The 18,124-nt window shown below is 39.6% G+C and overlaps 1 protein-coding gene across 2 annotated transcripts in view; it reads right to left on the bottom strand.

Annotated features, from left to right (window-relative positions):
• Positions 1–387: 387 nt before the first annotated feature.
• The window catches only part of Ebony (ebony protein), a 71,519-nt gene continuing 53,782 nt past the window's right edge, over positions 388–18,124 (bottom strand). The window contains exons 5-17 of one of the 2 annotated variants that reach the window (XM_038020524.2): positions 17,887–18,063; positions 17,223–17,449; positions 16,001–16,277; positions 14,342–14,509; positions 12,510–12,668; positions 10,893–11,032; positions 9,646–9,736; positions 8,749–8,961; positions 8,093–8,234; positions 7,378–7,520; positions 6,843–6,989; positions 6,106–6,263; positions 388–3,369 (exon numbers count right to left, since the gene is read on the bottom strand). In XM_038020524.2, the coding sequence (XP_037876452.1) occupies positions 3,229–3,369; positions 6,106–6,263; positions 6,843–6,989; positions 7,378–7,520; positions 8,093–8,234; positions 8,749–8,961; positions 9,646–9,736; positions 10,893–11,032; positions 12,510–12,668; positions 14,342–14,509; positions 16,001–16,277; positions 17,223–17,449; positions 17,887–18,063 (2,183 nt within the window). In that variant the 3' untranslated portion in view covers positions 388–3,228. 2 annotated transcript variants of the gene reach the window in all.

Here is an 18,124-nt window from a genome sequence, read left to right as displayed (position 1 = left end):
ATCGTAGGCCAGCGATAGCACTCCCAAAGTTCACGTCAGCCAGGCGGCCAAAATGCCAAAACCGTCAGCAGCATTATAAGACGACACACTGCCACTGCCGAAACATAATGTGGTATATAAGGACACGAATTAGTGACATCCGGCACACAATACTGTAGGCTTACAACGAAAGGAAGATCTTCGGAATATAAGGAGTAACTTGGGCTACTGTTTTTAGACTAGATTCGCCCCGCGGCGTCACCTGCGGTACATACGACAATAGCCGCGGGTAACATCGCGGAACTCAGCTATCAATAATGTTTCCGAAGCGAAGCGAGGACGGGTCGCTAGTTTGAAAAATAAAACTGTTGTTTAAATTTTCCTTCAGCTCAGAAATAAAACTCAAAATTGTAATTTTCATAACATTTATTCGCATTACATTTACGATTCAATCACATAACTATATAGGCGAATGTTTCATTTGAAACTTACAAGTATTATAACGTATTTTTAGTAAGCATACTCTGGCATATCGCTCTCTATCTAGATACAATGTACAATTAAATAAAATTGTGACAAAAAGATTTTTTAACCAATGCCTTAATACAGCACTAGCTAAACAAGTCGCAAATCTATCAAAATCACTAATGCCATCTAATTCCTAGATGAGACAGGTCGAGTACGATTTATAAAAACTCCTAGTTTCAAAAACATTACAGTCAATGTCGCCTGATTTGCCTTCAAAAACTATAAGCGAGTGAGATACAAATAATTTTATTTAGAGAGACAAAATAGTTTCGACAGTCTATACTTTAAATATATTTAGTAACTAATTACAATAAGATCATTAATCACAGTTTCACACTGCTTCGCTTCCCGGTCTGTATTTTTACCGTGTCCAAAGCAAAAACAACATCACAATAGGTACAACAATTCGTGGTCGTCCGATATAGCTCTCAAATATATTAAGTGTATAATCTATGGATATAGCTGTCAGAATATTCCTAATTATCCCTATTCTATATCAAACTTACCAACTGTCGCGAGGCTTAATACTAACAACGTAATACTTTATTGACGTGGAAATAAACAAAAACAAAATTCAATGTCAGACTGGACCACTTTCTTTAGAAATGATTTTTCGAAATTATCCGATGTTAGCCATCATGTTAATTATAACCAAACTAAATTAAAAAGTAGTGTACTGACTTGTTATTTTTTTTGCAACAGACAAAATTTTGGTTTTGTAAATTATAATTTAATATATAGGCTCTCAATTCTGAATGTCTGTTTTATTTATCATCTGTTAATTGAAAGATCAGTCTAAATCATTAAACATTTTCGATTACTTTTAGTTACGTAATCACTGAGTTGCAAAAAATTATTGAACAAGAATTACAAACTTTACGTAAATCAAATTTCCTTACTTTAAAACTGCATTAAACATTTAATTTACGCAAACTTATTTTACACTAGCTGACCCGGCAAACGTTGTGTTGCCTTAAATAAGTTTCTAGGGAAATTCTACTGTAGAAAAAAACCTCCTTTAACCACATAATACCTAATTATAAACAAAAAAAAATATGCAAAAAAATTCACTTAGGGGTATGAAAAACAGATAGTAGCCGATTCTCAGACCTACTGAACATACTATTGATACACAAATAAAACCAAAAAAACATGGCTGAAAAATGTATAGTATTGTATAGCTCTCAAATATATTAAGTGTATAATCTATGATGTATAGTGAGTACGTAAGACAGGAGACCGGCTTCGTCCTCATCCCTACTACGTGATGTTTGCTGGATGAGTGGTGACACCTGGCGGGGATAGCTGATCGATTGATAGTTGATCAGTAGACGACCGCCGAGGGCGGGAGATCAAATTCAATTTTAAAAAAATCATAATTAAAGGAACTTGATATTATAAACTCTGAATAAGAATTTATCGTACTACAATTATAATATTTGATTGCCATCTTGCAACCTTATTGCGGATCTGTGCATAGAATAAAAAAAATATTAATCGGGATGGAAAAATAGGGGTTGATCGTATAAGAGTGAAAATTGAGAGTAATATGATTTTTTTTATTTTAAGTCATGACAAAACAAAATAAAAAACTTGCCGGAAAAATTAAAGTTTATAATTAACAAATAAAAAATAGGGGTTGATCATAGATTGATTAAAATTTGAGAGTAACATCAGATTTTTTATTTTAATTCATGACAAAATAAAAATGAAAATCTTGCCAAAAAAATTAAAGTTTAATTAACCAATAAAAAATAGGGGTTAATCGTAGAGGGGTGAAAATTGAGGATTGTATGTATTTTTGTATGTTGTATTATAAAAAAATAGAAATTAAAAATTTTGTCTAAAAAATAAATAAAAAATTTTTGGGGTGGACTACCCCTAACATTTAGGGGGATGAAAAATAGATGTTGGCCGATTCTCATAGATACCGGATAAGCACAAAAAATTTCATCAAAATCGGTCAAGCCGTTTCGAAGGAGTATGGCAACGAAAACTGTGACACGAGAATTTTATATATTAGATAATAATATAGTCGAAAAATAACGTTTTGTATAATGACATTTCTAATGGTCTTCTACATATTTTCCAATACAGAAAAGGCGAAGATATCACACCATAAAGCCAAATATTTTATCTTAAACATAGATTAATTCATAAAATACATATATATGTACCTACGTAGGTACCTAATACCTACCTACATTTTGGAATGTACTAATAATACGTAAAATAACATATTTTCTACAATATTCTATGGTGAGATTCCATTGCTTTTGGTTCAGAGAACCATAGAGAAAACTTGCCTTTTTGGCAATCAAAGGATTTGAATGTAAATCTGATAAAACTTTCTATTTTAAATTACAAAAAACAAATTATATATTAATGATAAGTTTTAAAATTACAGATTTCCGACTCTAGAAATAAACAAAGTATTTCCAAAAAAGAAATTCTTTGCAACGCTATTTAATGCTGTGCTCAATCAAGTATCAAATTAAATTGTATCCAAGTTTAACATTAAAATAATTTATTCAGTGATATTGCCACGTTTTGTTTTTCCACTCGTTACAATTCGATTGATATTTGAACTGAACACCGGTACTCAAACCTTCAAAGACATTCACAATTCGAATTACCACAGATATTTTGTTGAACGTTTTAAATCAACAAGAAAGCCTTCAGGATTTTTTCGTATCGTGCTACCGCCCGGCTGCAGGTCAATTAGTCCAAGGGTTTCCAGCACACAATAGCCCTCATATCGTCAGGTGCTTTTCCGAAGATCCTTTCGCCGTTGGGGTCCACGTACTGATTTATTTGGTAGTCTAGCAGTGTTTTGAATCCGAGTATATCTGTGCCGAGTTGCTAAAAAAAAAGTAACGAAATTCATTGCTAATTCGACGTTTGTGCTCACGACAATCCAAGTAGGTATAAATAAATAAATAACTTGAAACAAATCTGTGATTGACATACTTATATGTGTTTAAATTTACTAGAGGTCCCGCAGTAGTCGAAATTCGACTATAGTTAATTGGAATTGTAAGTTTGTACAATATTATGATTGTATTTTATACTTCTACTAGCTGACCCGGCAAACGTTGTGTTGCCTTAAATAAGATTTCTAGGGAAATTCTACTGTAGAAAAAAAACCCTCATTTAACCACTTATTACCTCATTATAAACAAAAAATATATATCCAAAAAATTTAAATAAAAAATTAATGTTTGGGGTGGACAACCCTTTTCACTTAGGGGTATAAAAAATAGATAGTAGCCGATTCTCAGACCTACTGAACATACTATTGATACACAAATAAAACCAAAAAAACATGGCTGAAAAATGTATAGTATTGTATAGCTCTCAAATATATTAAGTGTATAATCTATGATGTATAGTGAGTAAGTAAGACAGGAGACCGGCTTCGTCCTCATCCCTACTACGTGATGTTTGCTGGATGAGTGGTGACACCTGGCGAGGATAGCTGATCGATTGATAATTGATCGGTAGTCGATCGGCGAGGGCGGGAGATCAAATTCAATTTAAAAAAATATATATTTAAAGGAATTTGAAATTATAAACTCTGTATAAGAATTTATCGTACTACAATTATAATATTTGATTGCCATCTTGCAACCTTATTGCAAATATTAATCGGGATGGAAAAATAGGGGTTGATCGTATAAGAGTGAAAATTGAGAGTAACATCAGATTTTTTATTTTAATTCATGACAAAATAAAAATGAAAAACTTCCCAAAAAAATTAAAGTTTATAATTAACAAATAAAAAATAGGGGTTGATCGTAGAGGGGTGAAAATTTCAGAGTAATATGAATTTTTTTATTCTACATCATCTATTACTATACTAAAATATTATAAAGAGGAAAGATTTGTTTGTTTGTTTGTTTCGAATAGGCTCCGAAACTACTACACCGATTTGAAAAATTCTTTTTCCATTAGAAGCCGACATTGTCCCTGATGAACATAGGCTACTTTTTTATTTTATTTTCTATTTTTTTATTTTTGGTTTCATGTGTGTTTTAATGTTTCCGAAGCGAAGCGAGGGCGGGTCGCTAGTGACAAAATAAAAACAAAATTCTCGCAAAAAATTTTAAGTTTTTAATTAGCAAATAAAAAATAAGGGTTAGTCGTAGAGGGGTGAAAAATTAGGGTTGTATGTATTTTTGTATGCTGTATCATAAAAAAATAAAAACAAAAATTTTTGTCTAAAAAATAAAAAATTAAATTTCGGGGTGGACTACCCCTAATATTTAGGGGGATGAAAAATAGATGTTGGTCGATTCTCATAGATACCGGATAAGCACAAAAAATTTCATCAAAATCGGTCAAGCCGTTTCGGAGGAGTATGGCAACGAAAACTGTGACACGAGAATTTTATATATTAGATAATCACAAATTTCGCCAATACTACACTATAAAAAATATTAACAAAGACAAACAATATTTAATTTTAATCTCAATTTGACAATAGACGTCAAGAACAAAAGTGACAATAAATAGTATGCATGCGTGTGTGCGTCAAATACATGTAATCAAATGCAGTGTGTGTAATGTTTTATTTATTGATTTAATGTATCTTTTATGCATTATTTAAAAAACATATTAGCATTGTGCACTTCTTCTCTATATTCTCTATAAGTGTGGAAAATTTCATACTCCTCGGTCCGCGCAATTTTCGTAAAAAGGAATACAAAGTTTTTGCTTCACGTATTAATATATAGATAATAAACACTAAGACAAAGAGCAAACAAATATGTTCGTCACACGAATGATTTCCCGATATGGGAATCGAACACACGACCCTCGGTGCAACAATCAAGGCCACTAACTCCTGCACCACCGAGAAAGCCAAATACATGTACTCAGTTTTTACAATACAACGGTTGCCCCGCTCTTCAAACAGTTCAAACCGAAACGCATTACTGCTTCACGGCAGAAATAGACAGGGTGGTGGTACATACCCGTGCGTACTCACAAAACGCCCTACCACCAGTAAAAACGCAAATTGTAATTTTACAGGTTTTGATTTTTATTACGCGAGTTTATTCCTTCACTTGGAAGTCAATCGTGATGAACATTCGTTAAGTACGTATTGTGCATATACGCTTGAGCCGACTGCACCGGGCGCTTATCCTTTAGGTCACGACGACTTCATTACTGTGTTAATCAATCAGTAAGTATCTACAGTCGGCATCATTGCGCCACTTTGAGAAGGCGGCACGACATGAGAACCCTTTTGTCTTGGCCGCTGGGAATTACACACCCGATCCTGTAGACCGAATGGTAAATAGTCGACGTCGCCCAAAACACGTCATTACGGATCCGACCCATTAACGGTGCTTTTAGGTACCACAAGCACCGGTCATCGTCCCGTCGCTTGCGACGAAGGGCTTGACGAGCGAATTAACCCACAGACTGAGTTTCTAGCCGGATCTTCTCAGTGGGTTGCTTTTCCAATCCGGTGATAGATTCTGCCAAGCACTGCTCTTGCTAGGGCCAGTGTTAGCAACACTCCGGTTTGAGCCCCGTGAGCTCACCTATATGTTAGGGCGAAGCTGAAATAGCCTCTCAAGGCTACATTACCTGCGTAAGCGGACTCGTGTTGGTCGTGAACACGCCTCTGAAGCGTCTCTGTCTCGCTACTCGGTCTGTGGCTAGCTCCAGAGCGCGGATGGCGGACACATTGTCTCGTGCGCTCAGACGCTCACTCGTCGCCATCATGAACGAATGCAGCACAGCACCTGGAATGATGACCACAGTGACCTATTTTTTTGTTGCCATGTAGGGAAATGATCATACGGCCCACGTGATGTGTGAGTGATTACCGTCGCCCATCGACGTCAGCAATACCAGGGGCAGATCCAAGCAGCTGCCTATCGTTTAATACTCTTCACAAGCAAGGAAGACATGTCATAGCGCTCGGGAAACACCGTGAAGGGGAGCTGATTCCGAAGTCGGATGGTGCGTGGCAAAAAAATCTCTGGAAACGCACTGTAGATGACCGCAGTGGCTCCAGGTAGTATGGATGAACTCTACTCAGGTGGCGGGTGGTGCGATGGTATAAACGAGATGATGGTATCATCTCATACAATTCCTCAGAGCACTCCCCATGAACATATGGTACAAACGATTCGTGAGAACGAGAGTATCATAACTTTGAGTTTAATGTGCATATATCTATAAATTATCTAAATAAGGGCTTACATTGATGGTACAATTAATAAACGATGAGGAATTACGATGAGGAAGCAGATTCTGGACAATGTAACGTTCAGTCATAGAAACAGTATCATATCATATGATACATATTCATTACGTACCTTTCCCATGGGGCAGCATGGTGTCCCTCACGGAACCCTCCACGTACTCCAAAAATCCCATGATCTTGGCGAGTCCTCCAGACAACTCGATCTCAGGTTCGTCTCTCACGTCGAAGTTCAAAGCCACTGCTACTGGTTCGCTGTTCACTGTCGTAATACATGCAATTTTAAACCTTAATTAAATACAAAATGAGGTCTTATACGCCTCGTCTATGTCTCTCTTCCTAAGAAAAAGCTAGACTTCTCTGTCGTGCCGAAGTCGTATCTTCAATTTAGTTGGTGTAGGAAAGAGATGAATATATATCTAAAATATCCTATTAGAATAGGAGGACCACTGCGAACGTTCTCAACGATATTAGTTTAAATTTGTTTTATTGTTAATTAACTAATATTGAGCAGACCTAATAGATGTTGCCTTAAAGGCAAACCCATTTATCTCTATAACTAAATTATAGTGCTTAAAGTATAGCATCAGTGCTGATTTGGTCAGTCGAGCTCAATGACTTTGCCAAGATTGCGGTCACCAGTTGCTTACCGTCATTGAGGACGACACTCAGTCCGGCCTGCAGCAGCGCCGGCCAGCAGGCGTCGATGCAGTCGGCGTAGTCCCTGGTCTCGATCTCGTGTTTCAAGAACTGCTCCAGCTCGGCTTTCTCGTAGAACGAGGACTCCACCATGCTGCAGAGGAATAAACATTCACCCGAATTAGTTAGTGTAAGGCTGCCGCTCGCTGGTGGTATTTTTTCCCTACTAAGCTGATAGCCTTGAGGGGCTATGTCAGCGTAACACTAACAAGTAGGTGAGCTTACGGGGCTCAAACCTGACTACGTTGCTAACACTAAGCCTAGCAAGAGCAGTGCTTCGCAGAATCTACCACCGGATAGGAAACGCGACCCACTGAGAAGATCTGGGAAGAAACTCAGTGGGCTGTGCAGTGGGTGAATTTACTCTTTTCGGGAACTTCTCAGCGGATCGCAGGGCTAGACGTTAGTGTTAGCAAATTCTCTCAATTGTGACTTACCCGTCCGTAGCGTAGTTGGCATAGCGCCCTAGGCTATCAGAAAATAAGTAGGGAAAAAAATTGAGAGCAACGATTTCTAAGAACGCACTGTGGACGAATTTTTCTCCGATGGATGCATAAGATTCGGTTGATTCCTAAATCGTAATCAATGAGAAACTATGAGAACAAAATCTTCAGCGGTCAAACAAATATCTGACAGGTATGTAACTGATCCTTAAAATGTTCTTACTCAATAACTTCCTTCTTGTGCTCATCCCTCATGGGCACGGCTGTGAACGTGGCCTCCTTCGAGTCGGCGCCGCCATTAGGATCCGTCGACATCTTCGACAGAACCTCGCCCAGAGTGGAAGCTCCCAGGAAGTCGCTGATTTCTGCGTAGAAAACCCAAAAAAACATTGTAAACAAAAATTTAGTTACTGAAGTGTAAGGTTTGTTATTGAACCGATTGGTTTTAAGCAGTTACCAAAACCCGTTGACGTCACAACGTGGATGACGTCACTCTTGAGACTCAATAGTTGTATAACGGTCGTCCCATCCTTCAGAGCTATGTTCCTATATACACTGCGAGCACTGTAAGGTGTGACGTTAATTTAGTAGACTGAGAAGTCCTTTGTTGTTAGCTATACATTTTCCGCTAGGGGCTCCATATAAAATTGAGTTAACTTTTACGCGATCGAGAAGTTAAAAACCTCGCAGTAAACGCACTGATCACTCTTTAAAGTTCTCGACACCCAGGTGCATTTCGGTTGGCAGCGGCTCGGCTCTGCCCCGGGCATTGCTGAAGTCCATGGGTGACGGTGACCACTCACCATCAGGTGGGCCGTGTGCTCGTCTGCCTACAAGGGAAATAAAAAAAATTGTTGAACACAAAGCTAATCGACTCACCCACATAGTAACCTCTGTCCCTCAACTTGGTGATAGTGTAGATGGAGTTCAGAGAGTTCCCTCCCAGCTCATAGAAGCCGGACCTCAGAGACAGCGTTCCTCTGGCGGCCCTGCCGAGCACGGCGCCCACCGTCTCCAAGAGGGCCTGGGCTGCCTCCAGGTCCGCGAGCCCCGCGCCACTGCAGTCAATGTCGACGGCTACCTCGGCGTCGTCTGCAAAACGAACCACACAGTCTAAGACACGACAAGAACCCTGAGCCTTTCTTCTGAGGCTTAGACGAGCCATTACTGATACATAGCTTGTAACTATACTTGAAACCTTAGAACTTATATCTTTTTTATTTTTATTGCTTAGATGAGTGGACGAGCTCACAGCCCACTTGATGTTAAGTGGTTACTGGAGTCAATAGACATCTAGAACGTAAATGCGCCACCGCATCTCAGTATATCTCAGTAGATCTCAGTATAGTTACAACGGCTGCCCCGCCCTTATTACTGTTTCACGGCAGAAATAGGCAGAGCGGTGGTACCTAACCGCGCGGACTCACAATAGGTTCTACCACCAGTATCTCAAGGTGGGTGGCGCATTTACTTTCGAGATGTCTATGGGCTCCAGTAACCACTTAACACCAGGTGGGCGGTGGGCTGTAATAGCTATGCTGGTCTCATTTCTATAGTAATAGTAATAGTTTCGGTAGGCAGCGGCTTGGCTCTGACCCTAGCATTGCTGAAGTTCATGGGCGACGGTAACCACTCACCATTAGGTGGGCCGTGCGCTCGTCTGCATACAAGGGCAAAAAAAAAAGTAATTATGAAAATCTAGTCTGATTGTACTAGCTAGGCTTGCTACTAACTCCATAATTGAAATTTTAAGATAGTAAGGTGTTTTTTCTTTACCATTGTTGTTCGTGTTCTCGTACATCTTAAGGAGACCCTGCCGGTCCACTTTGCCGTTTACCAGCAGAGGAATGCTTTCAACCTCGATTACCTGAAAGATTCAATTGGATATTTTATGATTTAGACTCATATACCGAGACAAGCTCTTTGCCTCAGCTTCGTTGATGGAATAATTTGGTATTACATCCGAAAATTATAGATTAATTAATACTAGAGGGGACCTTTAGTATTAATTAATCTATAATTTTCGCAGTAGTCGAAATTCGACTATAATTAATTGGAATTGTAAGTTTGTACACTATTATGATTGTATTTTATACTTTTATAATCACAAATTTCGCCAAGGCTACTCTATAAAAAAATATTAATAAAGACAAACAATATTTAATCTATTCTCAATTTGACCGCAGACGTCAAGAACAAAAGTTTGACAATAAATAGTATGCATGCGTGTGTGCGTCAAATACATGGTATGTAGTGTGTGTAATGTTTTCTTTATTCATTTAATGTATCTTTTATGCGTTATTTTTAAAAAAAATTAGCATTGTGCACTTCTTCTCTATATTCTCTATAAGTGTGGAAAATTTTATACTCTTCCGTCCGCGCAATTTTCGTAAAAAGAGATACAAAGTTTTTGCTTCACGTATTAATATATTGATTTTATGAGAAGCTTTGGCACATATAAGTAGACCTTTTTTGTTTGATATGAAAGATTGCTGCTGGCACGGAAGCCTTATCAACTTCATGAAGACGGATGGATGTCTTTTGAATAAAAAAATATGCTTCATAAATCCATCTTCCGAGGATTCGCCCAGGAAACACAAATTTAAACTTCAAGAGGTGTCGTTTTAAATTCGAATCATATCTTCTAATTATTTATTTATTTATTTTATTCGTTAAGGAAAGCTCAGAATGTTCTCGGTTGAAATTTAAGTCATTAACAGAACAGTCGTTACTGGTGGTAGGACCTCTTGTGAGTCCGCGCGGGTAGGTACCACCACTCCACCTATTTCTGCCGTGAAGCAGTAATGCGTTTCGGTTTGAAGGGTGGGGCAGCCGTTGTAACTATACTGAGACCTTAGAACTTATATCTCAAGGTGGGTGGCGCATTTACGTTGTAGATGTCTATGGGCTCCAGTAACCGCTTAACACCAGGTGAGCTGTGAGCTCGTCCTCCCATCTAAGCAATAAAAAATAAAAAAATAAAAAAGTTGTTCCAGTTAAGCTGCTGATGACCAGGTTCTAACCTGTGGCATCATGTAGTGGGTCAGGGCGCTTCTGAGCTTGCCCTCGATGTGCTGCGCGCTGGTCCGGGCGCCCGGCTTGGTTGTGACGAAGCCGAGGATCTCAGGGTTGCCTCTGTCCAAACCGTAGCATAGCACCACGCCTGCATACAACATTATCAACATATAACAACGGACGTACGTCATCACATTCAATTTTACTGATGCCGTATTGTAAGCACTCATGGACAGCAATACAATAATTGCTTTTAAATAACGTAATTTGGACCTACAATGCCTTCGTAGGGTGCTGGAATTCTTCGGACATATAGCTCATAAAGAGGGTCACAATCTAGAACAGCTGATGGTGACAGGAAAGGTAGATGGCAAACGACCCAGAGGACGCAGTCCCACGAAATGGTCGGACCAAATACGATCTTCTCTAAACATCAACTTCCACAATGCCCTTCATGAAGCTAAGGATCGCAGCAGATGGAGGGAAATCGTGCGGGAGTAATTGACGCAGCGGGGGAGTCACGACCCTCAGTAATGAGGAAAACGACGCGAGGAGGAGGACCTACAAAAGTTATTCAAGAACATTTTATGCCAACTTTCAACGTAAGTAAGCATATTGAAAAATTGCAAAATACGTTAGCAAGGTTCAATTGAAAGGGCGTAAAGTACATTTTTAGCTCTACGAATTGCCAGAAGCAGGCAGAAGTGACTAGGCAATAGATAGGGGATAGGGGAATGGCGGTGCTGACAAAGTATTTTGAGAGTCACGTGGTAGAACCTAATGGTGGTACTACAAGCAATCCGCTTTCATTATTACATAATTTACTTATGTTCAGATTTGTATAAAAGAAAATTCAATAAAATCAATAATAAATCATAGTCCCTGAAGCGAAGCGAGGGCGGGTCGCTAGTTACTTATATATTTATATATTTACTAGTGGTAGGACCTCTTGTGAGTCCGCGCGGGTAGGTACCACCACCCTGCTTATTTCTGCCGTGAAGCAGTAATGCGTTTCGGTTTGAAGGGTAGGGCAGCCGGTGTAACTATACTGAGACTTTAGAACTTATAGCTCAAGGTGGGTGGCGCATTTACATTGTAGATATCTATGGGCTCCAGTAACCACTTAACGCCAGGTGGGCTGTGAACCCGTCCACCCATCTAAGCAATAAAAAAAACAAGTTAGACTTCCATCTCATATTGATAATTAATTGATAAATTCTAATTCTAAAAATTCCATCGATAGGGATAGATAGATGCTTATTATTATGTACGTACATATAATATTGATTTTGATAAATTGATTTAAAAACATAACATTAACTCATCTATACTAATATATAAAAATCTACAGTGGTTTTTACGGATGTTCCGTTATAACTACTGAACCATGCATCCGATTGACTTGAAACTTAGTATTCGTGTAGAAAATACATGTACTTATTATTTATATGAGTGTTGGACTCCCTACACCAGTTGCGGGGGCGTTAATGATGAGAATCTTTATGGGGGTGAGAAATAATAATGCCCAGCGAAGCGGACGGATACAGGTAGTCATTAATAAAATTCTTAAAATGTCCAATATAGTACAGTTACATGCGAATACTTCTATATCCGATTGCACATACACTTGTCAACTCCTGGGACTTGGGCCAGCGCTCTTTCCACTTCCAGCAGATCCACGCGGTGTCCTCGAATCTTGACCTGGGCGTCCGTGCGACCGGCGTACAGCACCGCGCCCTTAACAAGAGTCCCGAAATCTCCTGTGCGGTATAAACGTTGGAATTCTGGAAAAAAATACTTTTTTTATGGCAATACCGTTACTTGTCACAGAGCACACGAAATCTGGCAACATTTTGAATCGTACTTTCAACCTTTTTAAGGTATGTTTTTGAGGTTTCTGGTTCATTCTTCAGTTGTAAGCGACATGATTACATGTTGAATAATAAATATTGAAAACTATCAATATGGTTTATATACCCACATAATTGATAGATTAGAAAACAAAAGCAAAATCAAATGCAGTAATTTCCTAGTTCCATCTTCGAAAGTGTCCCTTTTTCAAATTTGATTTTTTTATGACATAACCTTGCAGTAACTAAGAAGTTTTAATACCTTAATTTAAGGAGCATTTAATTGTCTACTAAACACAATTTATTTCATTAAGCTAGCATTCTTAGTTTCCGAGATTTATAGGTTTTTTGAAGTGAACCGAATTCATTGCTCTCGAGTGTATCTATGCTCAAAATAACGGCATTCGTTTGATGAAAGACCCTACCTATTTACTTAGACCCATGGTCTCCCTCATGTTGCTAGGCTACCGAGACAACCATCAGCCCAGAAATATTCAGTCGAATATTACTACACTGATATTTTAGTTTTTTTTTAAACACGTCACGTTTGGAGCTTGTGATGTCTTCTTCTTTTTCTCCACCTTATCCCCCTAGGTAGGGTCGGCACAGCGAATTTTTCTCTTCCATTCTCTTCTATCAGCCGTCATTTCGACACTCACTCCTCTCTCTCTCTCATATTATCATTCACACACTCCATCCATGTCTTCTTCGGTCGACCTCTTCCCCCTTTACCTTGCACTACCATTTCCATACATCTCCTAGTCACATGCGTCTCCTCTCTACGCCTCACATGTCCATACTACGCTAACCGTCCGCTCTTTAATTACCAGAGCTACTTTCACACTTCCTCTGATATACTCATTTTTTATCTTGTCCATTCTTGTCACTCCACACATTCATCTCAACATTCGCATCTCTGCCGCATGCATTCCTCTTTCATGCTTTACTTTCGTCGCCCAACATTTAGATCCATACAGCACGACAGGTCTAATGATCGATTTGTAAATTTTCTCCTTGACCTGAAGGGGCATTCTACGATCGCATGCTATTAAGAGACCTGTCGCCATTTCACCCAACCAGCGTTTATTCGGCTTGCTACGTCCGTGACACTTCCTCTGAGTCGTCGAAAACAATTCAATAAGGAGGTTGCTGTTTTATGACCTTTTTTTTTTATTGCTTAGATAGATGGACGAGCTCACAGCCCACCTGGTGTTAAGTGGTTACTGGAGCCCATAGACATCTACAAAATAAATGCGCCACCCACCTCGAGATATAAGTTCTAAGGTCTCAGTATAGTTACAACGGCTACCACACCCTTCGAACCGAAACGCATTACTGCTTCACGGAAGAAATAGGCGGGGTGGTGGTACCTACCCGTGCGGACTCCCAAGAGTCCTACCACCAGTGATTACGCAAATTATAATTTTGTGGGTTTGTTTTTTATAACACGATGTTATTCCTTCACCGTGGAAGTCAATCGTGAACATTTGTTGAGTATGTATTTCATTAGAGCCTCACTCCTCCCTTGCATCGGTCACGTGAGGTCCGATTAGAACCGCGAGCTTGTCCACTGTTCTACGCGAATTAAAATACCGATCATATCTTACCAGGTTGAGTGGCGTGAGGGTTATCACAGAAACGGTTCGCGCCGCCGCCTCCAACGTATCCAGCGGCTAGATTAGCTCCCGCGACCCAAACCTCGCCCGGCTCGGAATCACGGGTCGGGCTCAACTCCTCATCCAACAGGTATATCGCACAATTGTCCAAGGGCCTCCCTGTAATCAGTGAAACGATATTGTAATGAATTTCTAAATCTGATATGGCTAACAATAAAAATAATTAATCCTCGATACTGCACGCATTGTGAGGAGGTTTCTCACTCTGGAGTCCTAACCACTGGTGGTTTGTGTCGTAGACACGGCCATCAGCGGCAATCTATTTTTATATAGTGTTTTTTAAAAATCGTATTTTTAATAACTTTTTTTAAAAAATATTATGTAATTAATAAGATTTTAAATAAATATAAATAAAAAATAATTAATACTAGTAGTCCCGCGGTAGTCGAAATTCGACTATAATTCATGGAAATTGTAAGTTTGAACATTATTATGGTTCTATTGTCGAAGACTATTTATTTTACTTCCTATAATCACAGATTTCACCAAGACTATATTAAAGACAAATAATATTAAAGAAATATAATATTAATCTATTCTCAATTTGACTACGGACTTTAAAGAATAACAAACATTTGACAATAAACATATAGTTTAAATATATTATTATGTGTTTTGTAAAGTACATGGTAGTGTCTGTAATGTTTTGTTTTTTATAGATTTAATTTATTTTTTATTCATAGTTTAAAAAATATTAACATTCTGCACTCCTTCTCTATATTCTCTATAAGCGTGGGAAATTTCAAACTCCTCCGTCCGCGCAATTTTCGTAAAAATGGATACAAAGTTTTTGCTTCTCGTATTAATATATAGATTATTGTTAATCATTAAAACCATAAACCTGGATCTACTAGGAGTCGTCGTGGCCTAACAGATAAGACGCTCGGTGCGTTCGCATCGAGCGGGGTAGCTATGCCGGACTTCGAGTCCCGCTGGCAGGTACCAATTGTTGTAACAAAATTCGTGTTTGAAACTTCCACGATGAAGCAATAAGTCAAACCCACAAAATTTTTGAACTTGCGTAATTACTTGAGACGTCCACCTCAAGTCTGACAGCGGGTAGTGGCATTGACGTTGTATAATGTATTTGGACTTTGACAACAGCTTTTTTTTTTATTGCTTGGATGGCTGGACGTGCTCACAGACCACCTGGTGTTAAGTGGTTTCTTGAGCCCATAGACATTTACAACGCAAATGCGCCAGCCACCTTGAGATATAAGTTCTAAGGTCTCAGTATAGTTACAACGGCTGCCCCACCCTTCAAGCCGGAACGCATTACTGCTTCACGGCACAAATAGGCGCGGTGGTGGTACCTAGCCGTGCGGGCTCACATGAGGTCCTACCACCAGTAATTACGCAAATTATAATTTTGCGGGTTTGATTTTTATTACATGATGTTATTCTTTCACCGTGGAAGCAGATCGTGAACATTTGCTAAGTACATATTTCATTAGAAAAATAGGTACTCGCCTGCGGGATTCGAACACCGGTACATCGCTAGATACGAATGCACCGGACGTCTTATCCTTTTTAGGCCACGACTTCAAAGAATTTCCTCGTGTTTGCAATTTATAAAAAAAAAGTCCTCACCAATAGGAATAGTCGGGTACAAATCCAATTGGTCGCTGCCTTCCAAGACGTAATACGTCACGTCGCCCATGACTTCAGTGCTTCCGTAGAAGTTGGCGAGCTTGTATCCGTCCTCATTGCCGAAGTACTTAAAGAACTCCGAAGCCAGCTCCTTGCTGAGGGTTTCCCCGGAGCAGACCCACAGCTTGAGACGCCGCAGCGGTCGTGAGGCGGGGCCCAACGCCAGGTACATCAGGATGGAACGTAGCAGAGTTGGAACCAACACGAGTCTTTCAATCTGTTAATAAAAAAAATATATTGAAAAAATTGAAATTGAACTAAAAAATAGAAAATAAATTTGTATTAAAAATAGTGTAAGAAAAAATGATTGTACCCCACGCTTTTTTTTACAATAAAATTTCACTTATCATTTTCTGTCACTGGCTACTTCGAAGACTTCTCCTTGTAGACCCGTAGTATTCACTAATAATTAATTAACTGCGTATTATATACACTTAAGATTTTCACTTAAAAACCACATATTACTTTGCAACGCGACACAGATTAACCTGAACAATGAATACTAATTTTGATTGACTACATTACAAGCGTCAATCGAAAGCCATTAAAACATAATCGCTCTCATGAATTATGCATTCCCTGGTTGAACGTTATCGTGACCTGGGCGTGTTTCCTTAACACTATCCAAGGCCATCGGACCTATGAAAGTTCCTTGTACACCGGAAGTTATTTGAGGAAATCCCGGGGAATGTATGTACTGGAGGTGGGCCGTATTGTGACCCCGGATGCAGAGGCCCATTCGTGGTAGATCTGCTGCGAGGAGATCTGACAATGACGTGACTTATCTACTCTAGAAACCAATTAACACCAGATGAGCTGTAAGCTAGGTTGCACCCGAAGACAATAAAAAAGTTACGAGCAATGACAGTCAAGCCGCTATGGACGCCCTCTATTTCAATTGTTTTAAATGAACGAAGCAATGTATTTTAAATCATTTAAACCCATACAATGTATTTTCACGGGCCCTCCTGTTCTTTTTGATAGCCTTGAGAGGCTATTTCAGCGTAACCTTAACTAGTAGATGAGCTCACGGGGCTCAAACCGGAGTGATGCTAACACTAGCCCTAGCAAGAGCAGTGCTTCGCAGAATCTACCACCGGAACGGATACGCGACCCACCGACCTGTTCTAAATCACCATCGCATTATAGAAAAATTCCTTGCCTGATTATCAGCGAGGACGTTGACAAGTTTCTGAGGATCCCTGGTGGTCTCCCTCGACAGTATTAGCAAGGCTCTCCCGTGCAGCAGCGGTCCCCATATCTCGCAGACGGAATCCACGAAGGTGAGCGCGGTCTTCCAAACGCAGATCTCTTCGGAGTCGGAGTAGGGGAACGTGCGGAACTGCCACCAGAGACGATTGCAGATTGCCGAGTACGACAAACGCACACCTGCATCATCAGATCTTTGATAGACTTTCATACATAAACTATGAAAAATACATTTTATAGTAGGCAGCGGCTTGGCTCTGCCCCTGGCATTGCTGAAGTCCATGGGCGACGGTAACCACTCACCATCAGGTGGGCCGTGCGGTCGTCTGCCTACAAGGGCAAAAAAAAAAGACGCTCTGATGGAAATATCGTTGGGGGTGAATTTCGACCCACCGCACCAGATTAAGGTTTTCTGAACAAATTCGGTACCGTCAGATCCTTGAGAAAAGTAGTTCTCCTCGAAGGTTTAAGCTTGGTAATCAGACGACGCACAAATCTTCCGTGAGGTCTTAGTTAGTTAAATCGGTATATAGGAGGTAATTGTGGCTGGGTAATGGACCCTTTAACTGACGCATAATTATCGAAAAACAATAGAAATGTAAGAGAGTTCTATGTACCTTTCGGAATGCCGGTGCTTCCAGAAGTGTAGAGTACGATAGCGATGCTGTCACTTGTAAGTGGCGCCAGTGTCTCCGCATCCATTGGTTCGTCGGCTGAGTGGCTGGTAGCTTCCTGCGCTAACTCTTCGAATGACGCGAACGGTACTCCGCTTTCCTTGAACATTGAGGGGTCCGCTGGAACAATACAGTACGATTAGTTTAGATCACGGACGAATATTGATTCGATTTTGTTTTT

The sequence above is a fragment of the Bombyx mori genome, chromosome 26 (assembly GCF_030269925.1).
Source record: "Bombyx mori chromosome 26, ASM3026992v2".
NCBI classification, from domain to species: domain Eukaryota; kingdom Metazoa; phylum Arthropoda; class Insecta; order Lepidoptera; family Bombycidae; genus Bombyx; species Bombyx mori.
The sequence above is the reverse complement of the archived record's forward strand: the minus strand, read 5'-3'. Positions and strand labels throughout refer to the sequence as shown.